The 14404-nt window shown below is 42.1% G+C and overlaps 1 protein-coding gene across 7 annotated transcripts in view; it reads right to left on the minus strand.

Annotated features, from left to right (window-relative positions):
• Positions 1–14404, minus strand: part of VTI1A (vesicle transport through interaction with t-SNAREs 1A) — a 678091-nt gene that overhangs the window by 647177 nt on the left and 16510 nt on the right. For all 7 annotated transcript variants that reach the window (XM_073595879.1, XM_073595874.1, XM_073595875.1 and 4 more), the window contains exon 3: positions 13928–14038. In XM_073595879.1, the coding sequence (XP_073451980.1) occupies positions 13928–14038 (111 nt within the window). The remainder of the gene's footprint in view (positions 1–13927; positions 14039–14404) is intronic.

Genomic DNA, 14404 nt, shown 5'->3' on the forward strand with positions numbered 1-14404 from the left:
AAGACACCGGTGGTGCAAAGCAAATAAGCCAAACACTTACTCCACTACAATACATACATATTACAGTAAAACCTTGGTTTGAGAGTAACTTGGTTTAGGAGTGTTTTGCAAGACAAGCAAAATCTTTAAATAAATTTTAACTTGATATACAAGCAATGTCTTTATATACAAGTAGCATCATGTCACAACTGAGTATAAAAGAGAAGAGAGGTTCCTCTAAGTGTAGCAATATGATTACATTTAATGAAGGTACAACATTTAGCATCTCACATGGCTGATAATTTAAACAGGCACATACATCTAAGTATGCAGGCATCTGGGGTAAAGCTGTCCACATAGACCATCCTCCACACCGCCATCGACGTCATCCCTTCTACACTGCGCTCTACGAACGCTTCAAGCCTCGCTTTCAGATCACTCTACTGCAGGGTAGTCTTCCCGGTCACGATTGCAGACTGACAGCGGTGAGAGCCGGCGGTGCGGAGGATGGTCTATCTGGACAGCTTTACCCCGGAAAATGCTGCAACTAACGATTATTTTCATAATCGATTAGTTGGCCGATTATTATTTTGATTACTTGGTTAATAACCTTAAAAAAGTGTGGTGTATAATTTGGTTAATATGTAAAGTTTAAAAAAGGGCAATTTAATCTTAAATATCTCTATATGCAGTGGTATATATAAATAACCAACTGTATGGTTAGAGAGTAAAGCTTTATTACACTCTGAGAATAACGGACAGAAGAGATATACTGCATATACTATTAGAGGAGATATACTGTATATACTGTTAGAAGAAATATACTGTATATACTATTGGAAGAGATATATACTGTATATACTGTTAGAGGTTGAATCTAGTAAATATCATCAGACTCAGATCAATTTTTTTTATTTTAAAGAAAAAAAAAAAGTTAAACACTGTTTTGCAGATTTTCAGAGAGAACTGTAGTATATTATATGCTGGCCATACAAAAACAATGTCTTCCTTCAAAAAACATTTTCATGCTAGGAACGTTGTTCGACTTTCTAATCGTTAGTGGGGTCAAATCGACGTTTGTTTTTAACCACAGTGATGGGAAAATTTAGAAATAATAGAAAACACTTCTCGGTCAAAGGAATTTTCAGACAGTGGATGTGGTTTTCATTCAGAAATTACATTCGTTTTAAAACAGAATGTTAAAAGCAAGTGAAAATTTCAAACAACATTCTTTCATTCAGCGAATGTACAAAGATTTTTCATATGAATATTCTCGAATGAAAATTGATCTGTGTGGCCAGCATAAGGTTCGGTTCACACCTATGCAGTTTGCTATTGATCTGTTTCTGCAGTGCTTTTTTTTCTGTGCGTTTAGATTTTTTGTGCACGTGATTTTGCTGCGATTTGCATTTTTTTGGCCTATTTGTTGGGCAGATTAAAAAAACAAAACAAAAAAAAAACAGAAATTGCTGCAAAAACGCATTACATGATTTTCTGCAGCTTCTCCATTGTAGTATATTGAACCAAAAAAGCACTGTTTTGCGTTGAAAAAAGTCCTTTCCAAATACGCAGCAGCTGAAAAAAAAGAATAGATCGTGAACGTTAAATGAACTGTGGTGCGTTTCTGCAAAAGGCACCAAAAAACACAGAGGTGTGAACCAGGCCTAAGATGTTTAGTAACATAATGGGGCTAAAAAAAAAAAAAAAAATTAGCCCTTTATAGTACAAAAAGAACAAATACTCACTACTGTAAGGGGTTCATTTTTTTTACTGTGCAACAGTGAAAGTAATATTTACAGTAGCAATTATTTGCTCTTTTTGTACTCTAAAGAGCTCATTTTAGTTTTTTTAACCCCATTATGTTACTGGCCGATTAACCGATTATGAAAATAGTAATTGATTATTAATCGATTCGTTGTTTCGGCCCTGCCCCGGATGCCTGCATACTTAGATATGCCTCTTTTAATCAGCAACCATGCGAGTTGCTAAATGTTACCATATTGCTACACTTAGAGGCCCCTCTCTTCTCTTTTATACTCTGGAGCTCCTGCTGGATTTTGCTTCTAATCCCCTTGTGGAGGCTTCCATTTGTGGATGGACATTTTATGGTTACACAACCTGGTCACATTGTTATATTCTTTTTATATTGACTATAAACTGAAGGACTTCTGAATAAATGGTTGTGGAACAAATCATCTGAGTTTCCATTATTTCTTATGGGGAGATTCGCTTTGATATACAAGTGCTTTGGATTACAAGCATGTTTCCAGGACCAAGGTTTTACTGTATTTATATATAAGTGAGGGAAGGTGAGAGAAAGACACAGTGATGAGACAGAAAAAAGAGAGACCCACCAAAAGACAGGGAGGCCGGGAAGGGAGGGAGAGGATGGGGAAGAGAAGCTAAAAAGTACAAAATTGCCACAGTCACTTTTTGTCCAATTACTTCTTCCAAGATTCATCTGATGTGGTTGTTCTCATGACTGCAAGACAGTGCCAAAATAATCTTATTCGGATTTAGAAAAATATTTTAATGTTTTTTTTAACCACTTCAATACCGGGCACTTTCACCCCCTTCCTGCCCAGAACAATTTTCAGCTTTCAGAGCTCTCACACTTTGATTGACAATTACTCATGCAACACTGTACCCAAACAACATTTTTATCATTTTTTTCACACAAATAGAGCTTTCTTTTGGTGGTATTTAATCACCTCTGGGTTTTTTTATTTTATGCGATATAAGTAAATAAAGAGCAAAAATTTTGAAAAAAAAAAAAAACACTTTTTCTTAGTTTCTATTATAAAGTTTTGCAAATAAGAAATTTTTGTTCAGAAATGTGGGTCAAAATTTATACTGCTACAGATCTTTGGAAAAAATAATCCAGATTAGTGGATATTATTTAGACCCCTTTCACACACAGGCAGTTTTCAGGCGTTTTAGCGCTAGAAACAGCACCTGGAAAGCGCCTAAAAACTACCTCCCATTCATTACAATGGGAGCTTTCACACCCAGGAGGTCAAGCAGCATCTTTTGGGCGGTTTGGGAGCGCTGTATACATCGTTCCCAAAACGCCCCTGCCCATTTCAATGAATGGGAAGCGCTTCCAAAGCACCTGAAAAGCACATTTAACCCCTTTTTTGGGGTTATAAACGCCCGAAAAGTGGCGCAAAAGCGCAGCTTAAACAACGGTAAAGTGCTGCTAAGACGAGCAGCGCTTTACCGCTAATGGCAGACGCGTTCAGTGTAAAAGCAGCCTTATGGCCCTTACACACAATCCAAAAATCGGACGACAAATACCAACTTTGAAGCGATCATACGATCAGATAATTAGTACAGAGCTTTTGAGAGCCAATCACGATAGTTCATCCAATATTATCCGATCGGACAAACACGAAAATTTTTCTCGTATGTTACCAGATCATACGATTTTCAGTGACATCACTTCCGATTTTTTATTCTGTTGTATGAGAATTTTCGTCACTTTAGTAACCTCTCCATTTTCGATATGCGACTAGCATGCAAAAAAAAAAACAAAACAAAAAACGGACAATCTGTCTTACGATTTTCGGATTGTGTGTACGGGCGCATAAGTCTGTGTGAAAGTTATAGAGTCTACAAGCTATGGTGCCAATCATTAAAAAATCATACCTGATGTACTGACGGCCTATCTAATTTCTTGAGGCCCTGAAATGTCAGGACAGTACAAATACTCCCCCCAAATGACCCTTTTTTGGAAAGTAGACAGTCCAAGGTATTTAGTGAGATGCATGGTGAGTTTTTTTAAGTTGAAATTTTTTGCCACAATTCTTGGGAAAATTAAGAAATACATTTTTTTTTTTTTTTTTTTACACAAAATTGTCACAACAAGTTATTTCTCTCACACACAGCATGTGCATACTTGCTATTACACCCCAAAATACATCCTGCTACTCCTCCTGAGTATGACGACACCACAAGTGTGGGGCTTTTACACAGCCTGACCACATAGAGAGGCCCAACATGCAGGGAGCACCATCAGGAATTCTAGGAGCATAAATTACACCTCTAATTTCAATCCTACCTATTACATTTTTGACAGGACAGTGGAATTAAATACAAAATGACCCCATTTTGGAAAGCAAACACCCCAATGTACATTCTTTGAGGAATGATGAGCCTTTGGAACATGTCATTTTTTTCCAAAAGTTTTTGGAAAATGTGGAAAGAAAATAAAAACGCATTTTTATTTATTTATTTTTTTTTTTTAACACAAAAGTTGTACAAAAACACATAGCATGTACATAGCAAAAATTACCCCCCAAAACACATTCTGCTACTCCTCCTGAGTAAGGTGACACCACGTGTTAGACTTTTCCACAGCTTCGACACATACAGAGGCCAAACATGCAGGGAGCACCATCAGGTGTTCTAGGAGCATAAATTACACATATACTGTAATTTCCTGATGACCTGTCACACTTTTGAAGGCCCTGGAGCACCAGGACAACGTAAATGCCCACAAAATGACTCAATTTTGGAAAGCAAACACCCCAACGTATATTGTTTGAGGCATGGGCTGCAGATAGCAGGTACTCTGGGCTGGTGACAGGTACTGAGTTACTCAGGTGGGCTGGAGACATGTACTCGGGTACTCTGATGGGCTGGAGACAGGTACTGAGTTACTCTGATGGGCTGGAGACAGGTACTGAGTTACTCTGATGGGCTGGAGACAGGTACTGAGTTACTCTGATGGGCTGGAGACAGGTACTGAGTTACTCTGATGGGCTGGAGACAGGTACTGAGTTACTCTGATGGGCTGGAGACAGGTACTGAGTTACTCTGATGGGCTGGAGACAGGTACTGAGTTACTCTGATGGGCTGGAGACAGGTACTGAGTTACTCTGATGGGCTGGAGACAGGTACTGAGTTACTCTGATGGGCTGGAGACAGGTACTCAAGTGAGCTGGTGACGGGTTCTCTTTATTTGGGGGGCAAATGGGCACATCACTGTACATTTTTTTTCCCAGGTCTCCTCCTCACACACTGAGGAGAAAAACCCGGTAACGGCACTACAGCCATTTGTTGACAGACGGATGGACACAGCTGGTCATGTGGTACAGAGCCAAATTTAATTGGCTCTTTACCCTGATCCCGAATGGGCTGTGTTCGAGGGACATGCCGCATCCCAGATCGCCACGCATGAGTGGCGAGAATGTATACAACACATGTGATCGGCTATGACTGGACACAGCCGGTCACATGGTAAGGAGCCATTTTCATTGGCTCTTTACCCCGATAGGGGATGGGCTGTGTCCTGATGGACACGCCACATCATCGATCGCCGTGTGCCCCCAGGGGCGCGCAGGAGTGGCATGAACGGGCGGATGTCATTTGACGCATTCCCGGAGGGGAGTGTTTCTGCCAGCTTCATTTTACTATGGTCCGGTATGGAAATGGTTAAACCTGAACTCCAGTAACAAACACCTTCAATGAAATATTTTCCTGAATTGCCACAGAACTCATAAAATCTATTTTGTGTGCCCCAAATTGCCTTGTAAAAGTAGCAGTGGCATCATCACTGCTGTACATAGCTTGTGCAGAGAGCAGAGCTGTGGGAGGGGCTCAGCAGGCTCCACCCACTACAGGCTGCCTGCAAAAAACTACAGGAGGGGGTGGAGACAAGACCAATAACCCTGCACAAGGAAAGAGAGCAGCAGTGAGCGGTCTTTATTACAGGAAAAGTTTCAGGGCCAGTTCACACCACATACAGCGCAATGCGTTTTTTTTTTCTGCATCAAAACCGCATGGGAAATAGTTTATATGGTTTCCAATGGCATAGTTCACACCATTGCAGTCAGTTCCAGGGCATTGCAGTTCCTGAAAAAAAAAGTAAAACATGCTGCATTTTTCCTGCACTGGAATGCGGTAAAACGCATCAAAAATGCACCGGACCCCAGAACAGTGATAAAAAAAAGACAGGAAAAAACTGCATCTGGAAATGCATCAAAAATGCAATTGAGCGCGTCAAAAACGTGCATGTAGAAACGCATCTGGAACAGATCTAGTGTATTTTTGTGATGTGAACCGGCCCTGAAAAAAACAAGAAAAAAGGCATCTGGAAAGCATCCGGAAACGCATTGAAAATGCATCAAAAACACACCAGAACATGTCAAAAACATGCATGCAGAAACGTATCCTGAATCTGGAGGATCTGGATCGCATTTTTGTGGTGTGAACCAACCCCCACACTGGATTACTGCACAGATCTGGAAGAAAGACACAAAGCACACCAAGATTCCAGGAAGAATACACAAGATGAATGGATTTAGATATCTGTTCAGCCTTAACTGTTGACAGCAGAACCGAACCTTGACCATGTGAAAGTGGTTATAATGGCAGGTTTATCTTACTGCATTCTATGAATGAAGGAAAAAAACCTTCTGTGTGCAGCTTCCTCCGCAGCCCCCCTAAATATATACCTGAGTCCCATCTTGATTCAGCTACGCGTCAGAGAGAGCCCAGGCTTTCTCCCCTCTCCACTCCTCACGGGCTCAGACACAGCAGCAAGAGCTATTGGCTCCCGCTGCTGTCAATCAAACACAGTGAGGAGAGGGCAGGGGCGGGACCGGGCCCTGCTCTGTGTGTCTTATTAGACACACAGAGCCGACTCAGGAGCGAGCACGCACGAGTGCAAGCAGCTTCCTATGGGGCCACTCGGCAGGAAGGAGGAGGAGCCAGGAGTGCCGGCAAGGGAGCTGAGGAGGATCTGGGCTGCTCTGTGCAAAACCACTGCACAGAGCAGGTAAGTACAACATGCTTGTTATTTTAATAAGAAAAAAAACAAAACTTTAATACCACTTTAAAAATAATAGCTTGTGTGCCAGTCAACTACAAAAAAAAAAAAAAGAAGACACACAAAAGCGGCTGGAGGGCAGCAAAAACTTGTGGTTGAGCCACGCTTTCACCACCCCCAACCACTACCTTCTTTAGTTGCAGAGGCTGCAGCTGGGGGTGTAGATATGCCACGCTGTTTTGCAGCTGCAGCAGGATATATATCCTCTGGGGGGGTACAACAACGCCTGCCTCCTCACTGCCTGTCAAATGTTCTCTGAAGAGCAATCTGAACATGGATCACTGTTCACAGACTAAATCTAGTGTTAACTAGCCCTTAAAGTGTTACTAAACCCACAACAGCAAAATCAGTCTGTATATGCAGTAAAGCATGCTTTACTCACTGTGGAACCTAAGGGGTTAATCTTCTGCATTATGTAAAAAGGCTGTTTGATCCTGTCTTCTCTGATCCTTCCCTTCTTCCACTGTCCCAAATCCATCACCTGATAGAACAGAGCCCTATGAGGCACTCTGCACATGCTCAGTTTGGTGTGTACTGCTAGAGAGTTTTTTTTTTTTTTTTGAAGGGTGCATGTGATCAGCACAGGGCCAAACAGCACCGTCTAGACAGAGGGTCAGGGGTCTTGCAGCCTCATAGGACAGTCGAAATTACTAGGCTGTGACTTTATGTTTCCAAAGTCGCAGGACAAGTCGCACTAGTGGAAACGGAGACCAAGTCTCTTCTGCCAGAAAATATATTTTACTTGACTACAAGTACATTTTCCTTATCTGTACATTGACTGTGACACATGCCGAGCACAGTTGCAACTTCAGCACACATGTACAGCATTTATATCAGTATGGCTGCAGAGAGAAAACACCGGACCAAGAAGAAGATGGCAGAGGTGACAAATGAGTGAGTAGAGGCAGGCAGCTTGGACCTCATATTGGTGGAACAGAGCACATCCACAGGTAAAATGTTCCATAATATGCAAATATCGTATGTGGACATACTTGTCCATTATAGCAAATCCTGTCTGGGCAACCCACCCAGGTAAACTCTGCTTCAGGAGTTTTAAAAGGGCTTCTTGAAGCTTTTGGAAAGTCTTGTAAGTACCTTTATCAAATTGATATTGGAGCTAGGAGACTTTAATAAATGCACCACCTCCTTTAAATATGACAGAATAATATATACCCAAAGAGCACAAATTTTGAGTTTTAAGGTGCAAAAAAGTCAATCAAAAGCAAAATTTACAAAAAAAAACAATAGACAATTTTATTACATAGAAATTGTAAAACAATTTATAAAATTTAGGCCATAATGACCTAATGGTCAAGGTACAAAAGTGTGATTACCTCTACATGTTTGCCACCTCTCAGAATGGTCTTGGTTCCAAATGATCCCCTAGACCAGGGATATGCAATTAGCGGACCTCCAGCTGTTGCAAAACTACAAGTCCCATCATGCCTTTGCCTCTGGGTTTCATGCTTGTGGCTGTCAGAGTCTTGCTATGCCTCATGGGACTTGTAGTTCTGCAACAGCTGGAGGTCCGCTAATTGCATATCCCTGCCCTAGACCCATCAGAAAGGTTTTATAGGGAACGTCTGTGCCAAAAAAAAAAGAGGAAAAAGAGGCATTGCCCTATAGCAGCACCTAGTGTTTCAAGGAATTTTAATGAATCGATCGATCAATGTTTCAATCCTTTTCCATATATAAACCTCTTCTAAATGCCAGCAAGTTTATAGGGTAATTATACCATCTGATTGCACTTCCCTCTTTTAGTTTATCACTGTTCCTTGGCTCAGCGTCCGCATGACACCTCTTTAACCAGTGAAAAAAATATTTTTATTTCAAATCAAGAGCTAAACCCTTTTAAACAAGTTAAGAGCCTCACTAGCAACAGTGTGGATGGCCAAGTACCTGCTGAGCAGGATGCCATTTAGACTAGTGTTTACAGGCTGGCGTGTGTGGCTTATAGGCATTATGTTATATTAACAAACACAGACTATCAGTTAAATATTTATCCACTAGATGGCACTACATGTTGCAAAAATTGTATCTTTAGAAACTCATATGAGTAGAACGTCTCATGCAAACAATTGGGGCCCAATAAATTACACAGCACTGCACCTTGTTTCCAACATACAGTGTAATGTCCTTGGCACACCTGTTGGCTTCTACTAGCAACCCACAGATCTGCCTGATATACTCCCATATTGTTTACCTTCCCTTGTCCATAATAGCTTCCAAGACACAGCAGAACTTTGGAAGCCCCTTCTCAGCATCACAGCACAATGCTTCACTTTTGAAAAAGCAGCGCATGCGCAGTACACTCTCTCTCTTCATATCCCAGAACTGTGCATGAGCCAGGGAAACACACATGCTTTGCATGTAGCCTCTTTTGAAAAAGGGATGTGTGCTGCTGAAAATGTGCATACAAGCTCTGCTGTCCCAGAAGTTATTATGACACACCTATACATTCACGCTTGACAGATACACAAGGACAGGTGTACAGCTCCGAACGCAGACAGTGTGCATTCACCAACCCATCCCTGCACACCTGTAAAAACCCAGATGTGTGCGTAAGTCTGTACATCCGCTGTGTCTCCACTTACTAACATAGGCTGCCTGCACAAAGCAATACGCTTCTCTGGACACAAACAAAATGCTCTCGCATGATGTACAGGCCTCTGTGCCTGTGTGAATCAGTCCCAACCTTGGGCACAATAAAGTGGCACAGTACATTAAAGTGCTTCTAAGAGAACACCAATGTTGGATTCTGATCCTAACTTGGCATAAGCATCTATTGTGCTTAGATATTAAAAAAGAAGTAGGGCCAAAGTTCTTTTGGCTGTACTTCTCCTGGGGATCACACGAGTGTAGTTCATTCTGCACTCCTGTGACCTGTTTTTAGCCAACAGCGGGCTAAAGTCCGCTGACGTCTCTCAGCCAGTCCAAGCTCAGGATTGATCCCGACTTTAAAGTCAGGATCCACCCAGATGCCTGGACTGGCAGCTAGCTCAGCCTCTCAATGAGACACTTCCACCCCCTGCATAGCCTGGCACTCCAGTGAGCACTGGAGGGGCAGAGCAGAGAGAGCCAAACGACAATGACCAGTTCTCTGTTCACTGAAGACCAATAACCAAGCGATTACAGGTCTTTGATATCTCAGTTCTCGGTTTTACAGGTAGTTGGGGACAGATGCAGTATTGAACCTATGCTGCATCCACCTAGGCAAGTATAAATGTTTTTTTGCATTCCCAAAATTATTTTTAATAATTTGGAGCTCATAACCATATGAACGAGTGTTAATTACTGCATCACCAGCCAGCTCATCCAAAATTGATATTTCAGTTTTTAGTGAATCCTGGAGCCCCAAAAGGTTCCTTACATCCCCTCAAGCTCTCTGGGCTGAGTTACTGGTTGTGTAAACCTGCTGTGACCATTATTAAAGGGCTCCCAGCATCCCTGTGCTGAGCTCCCAGGTCTGTACATCTGCTGTGCCCATTAGGAGAGGTTCCCACCATCACATTACCAAAAGAAAAGAATAACCCTATGAACAAGTGTTTTACTGCTTCAGGGGCCAGTTCCAAAACTGATATTTATTTTATATTTTTAGTGGATGCTGGAGAATTGGCCCGCTGAAAAAGTTGCTTACATCTCTTCAAGATCATTGCGCTCAGTTCCCGGTTCTGTACACTTGTTGTGACCATGAGAGGCTCCTACCATTCTTGCACCAAGTTACTGATTCTGCACACCTGCTGTGCCCATTAATAAGGGTTCCCACCATCAATGTGCTCAGTTCCCAGGTCTGTGCACCTGCTGTGCCCATTTTGAGGGGTTCCCACTATCCTTGTGCTCAGTTCCCAGGTCTGTACACCTGCTGTGCCCATTAAAAAGGGTTCCCACCATCAATGTGCTCCGTTCCCAGGTCTGTACACCTGCTGTGCCCATTTTGAGGGGTTCCCACCATCCTTGTGCTCAGTTCCAAGTTCAAAACACCTGCTGTGCCCTTCATGAGGGGTTCCCACCATCCCTGCTGGATTTTATGGTTATTTAATATTATGGAGAACAAAAAAGAGGAGCTACTGAAATACACAAAACATTCAGGTAGCCACCTATTAGGCAATTGAAGCCACCAAGAGTCATACAGACAGCAGGTAACATACACCAATAGACTACAGCTTAAAAAACAATTTAATTCAATAACAAAGCTTTATGTAGCCACAGATCACAGAGATTTATCATAGACAAAACTCTAAATCTCCAATTAAAACAACTAAACACTAGTATTATAAGAGGATAAAAGGCCCCAGAATGTTTTGGTGCCTGTTGCGCTACCCAACTTTCTGTAAGTCCAAGTGCCCAGTCACATCCCATAATACAATGAATGTGACTTTCAATGGAGAACTGAGATACTAGCAATCTATTATGTGATGTGGAGGGGGATGTGTCAAAGATCTGAGATGAGGAAATCTGCATTTTCCTACTGCATGTTCCCTGGGTTAGGGTCTCAGGAGGCACACATGTACTATACCCAAAAGTATGGGTACACCTGACCATCATGTCTACCTAGATGGCTAAAAAGTATGTACCCCACCCCCTCCAAATTAGTTCAGGTGTTTCCAGTGAAAGAGCCTGTTGATACCACAGCACACAAAGGCATTTTAGACAATTGTTCCCTTCCAACCTTGTGGGAACAGTTTGGAGAAGGCCCTTTTCTGTTCAACCATGACCACGCCCTGTGTACAAAGCTAGCTCTCCATTAAGGCATGGTTTTACCAGCTTGGTGTTGAGGAACTCAAGTGGCCTGCACAGATCCCTGATCTCAACCCTACTAAACACCCTTTGGGATGAATTGGAACACTGATTGTGAACCAGATCTTCTCATTCAACATCAGTACCTGACCTCACAGACACTCCAAAATCTTTCCCAGAAGAATGGAGAATGGTATAGCCCCAAAGATAGGAGGGAAAACTCCATATTAATGGCCATGGTTTTGGAACTGGATGTCCAGGAAGCTTATATCAGTGTGATGGTCAAACCTTTAGCCACATGCTGAAAAGATTTCAAAGAAACTACAGCATGCAGTGCTCAGCATAAATGAGTATACCCCCAAGAGATTTCTCAGAAAACCTTCCTTTTCCTTTCAGAATCAACATTTTCTAGGGGATACTATACTACACAATACTCCCACAAATGCGGGCCATTGATTGCAACCAAGGTTTGCACACACAAAAAGGTATTTTTCCTAACAAATTCATTCAAGACCATGTTGCAATAAATGAAAACACACCAATAAAAAAGTCTCATGCCCCGTACACACGATCAGAAATTCCGCCAGCAAAAGTCGGATGTGAGCTTTTGGTCAGAAATTCCGACCGTGTGTATGCTCCATTGGACTTTTGCTAGCAGAATTCCAGCCATCAAAACATTGAGGGCAGGTTCTCTATTTTTTGGTCAGAAAAAGTTCTTATCCGAAAATGCGTTCGTCTGTATGCAATTCGGAAACGCAAAAAATCACGCATGCTCGGAAACAATTCGACGCATGCTCGGAAGCATTGAACTTCATTTTCTCGGCTCATCGTAGTGTTGTACGTCACCGCGTTCTTGATGGTCGAAAGTTCAGAGAACTTTTGTGTGACCATGTGTATGCAAGCCAAGCTTGAGCGGAATTCCGTAGGAAAAACCATCCAAGATGTTTCTGACGGAAATTCCGCTCGTGTGTACACGGCATTAGAAGCAAAGCTACATTTTAGACAACAAAATCCTAATGAACAAGGAATTCAACTACAGGTGAGTCTAATTATTCATTAAACAGGTTCCAGCAGACAGTTGATTATAAAAGGGCGTTACTTAACAAAGGGAACTCCTTCTCTTTTCATGCTGTCAGCAATGGCACCACATGGAATAGAAATGTCACAAGGCCTGAGAAAGAAAATCATTTCTTTACACAAGAAAGGTGAAGGCTACAAGAAGATCAGCAAAGCTTTAGGCCTCATTCAAATGAGGCGGATCCGCTACCACGGAGTCCGCCTCTGTCCGCCAGCTCAGCTGGAGATCTCTCCGTTGATCTCCGCTGAGCCGGCGGATGACAGGTCCCTCTCTGCTCACTGAGCGGGGAGGGGCTTGTCGAGCGCTGCTGGTTGCTAAGGAGAGATAACAAAGATGGAACTGCAACCATCTCACAGAGACGTCCAGGCTGTTCACGGTAGTGAACACCTCGACACTAGCGTCTTCTGATGAGAAGGGTTGAAGAAAATCGCCATGCAAGTTCACTGCAGTTAGCTAGAGAAGTAGAAAGCCAAAACTGGGGTGATTATTTCCCGTGACACAATACAGCGTACACTACAGAGGAATGCATGGGTGTCGTCCAAAGAAAGCCTATCCTAAAGCCCATGCCCAAAAAAGCCCGCATAGAACTTGCCAGAGCCCATTCAGAAAAAGAAGACTACTGGGACTCTGTACTATGGAGTGATGAGACCAAGATAAATGTTTTTGGAACTGATGGCTTCAAAACTGTATGGCGTCGTAAAGGTGAGGAGTACAAAGAAAAATGCATCGTGCCTACAGTGAAACATGGTGGTGGCAGTGTCCTGTGGGGCTGTATGAGTGCTGCATTTCATTGATGGTATCATCAATTCACAGATGTACTGCTCTATATTGATGGAGAAGATGCTACCATCACTCCATGCCCTTGGTTGTCGTGCACTTTTCCAACATGATAATGATCCAAAACACACATCTAAGGCCACTGTTGCATTTCTGAAGAACATAGTGAAATGCTTCAGTGGCCAAGTAGGTCTCCTGATCTGAACCCAATCGAACACCTATGGGGAATTCTGGAGTGACCCAGTGAAGATTTTGTAATCCAAGTTATAATAACCTTACTTTCATGTAATGAGCTAAACAGATGTTCTATAAAAATCAGTGTTGTCAAAATTTTGGAAATTGTTTCATGAATTTCAAATCTTACTTTTCAAAAGAGGTGTACTCATTTATGCTGAGCACTGAATATGCCACTTTGTGGTGCCTTTTTACCTTCAGTCTGCCATACAAGCGCTAGTGACAGGTTTGCCTTCACAAGCAATGGTCATATATGTGGAAGAAAGAGTCAATAACATGATAACACTCACAAAGTCAGCCTCCAGTTTGCTCATCTCCTGTTTGTAGCTCCTCATACGGTTGCTGTACATCCCGCGGCTCTGAGCTGGGATCTCCCGAACTTCCAGATCCATCTGTTCCAGCTGAAAAATGGCAACAGTGAGTGGGGCGATTAAAGGAAGCAAAGCACATGCTACTAACAATAATTAAAGGCTATAAATATAATAAATAATAAACTTGTAAAAGTACTACAAGTACCAGCGGCTGAGCATGCTGTGCTGTGTAGTTCCTCTAAAGATAGTTTTAAATGAACCTGCTTTAATCAGCGTGATCTAATTCAAAACAGAGAAAGAATGTCGAGGAAAAAAATAAATGATCTGAAATAAACTTAAAAAGGGAAGTATGGGGTTTTTTTTTTTTTTTTTTTAGATTCATATTTACCTAGGTGGATTCAGCATTGGTTCAATGCTGTATCTGTCCCCCGGAGAACCGAGCGATCGAACACTGCC

This window comes from Aquarana catesbeiana, linkage group LG08, assembly GCF_042186555.1.
Source record: "Aquarana catesbeiana isolate 2022-GZ linkage group LG08, ASM4218655v1, whole genome shotgun sequence".
Lineage (NCBI taxonomy): Eukaryota > Metazoa > Chordata > Amphibia > Anura > Ranidae > Aquarana > Aquarana catesbeiana.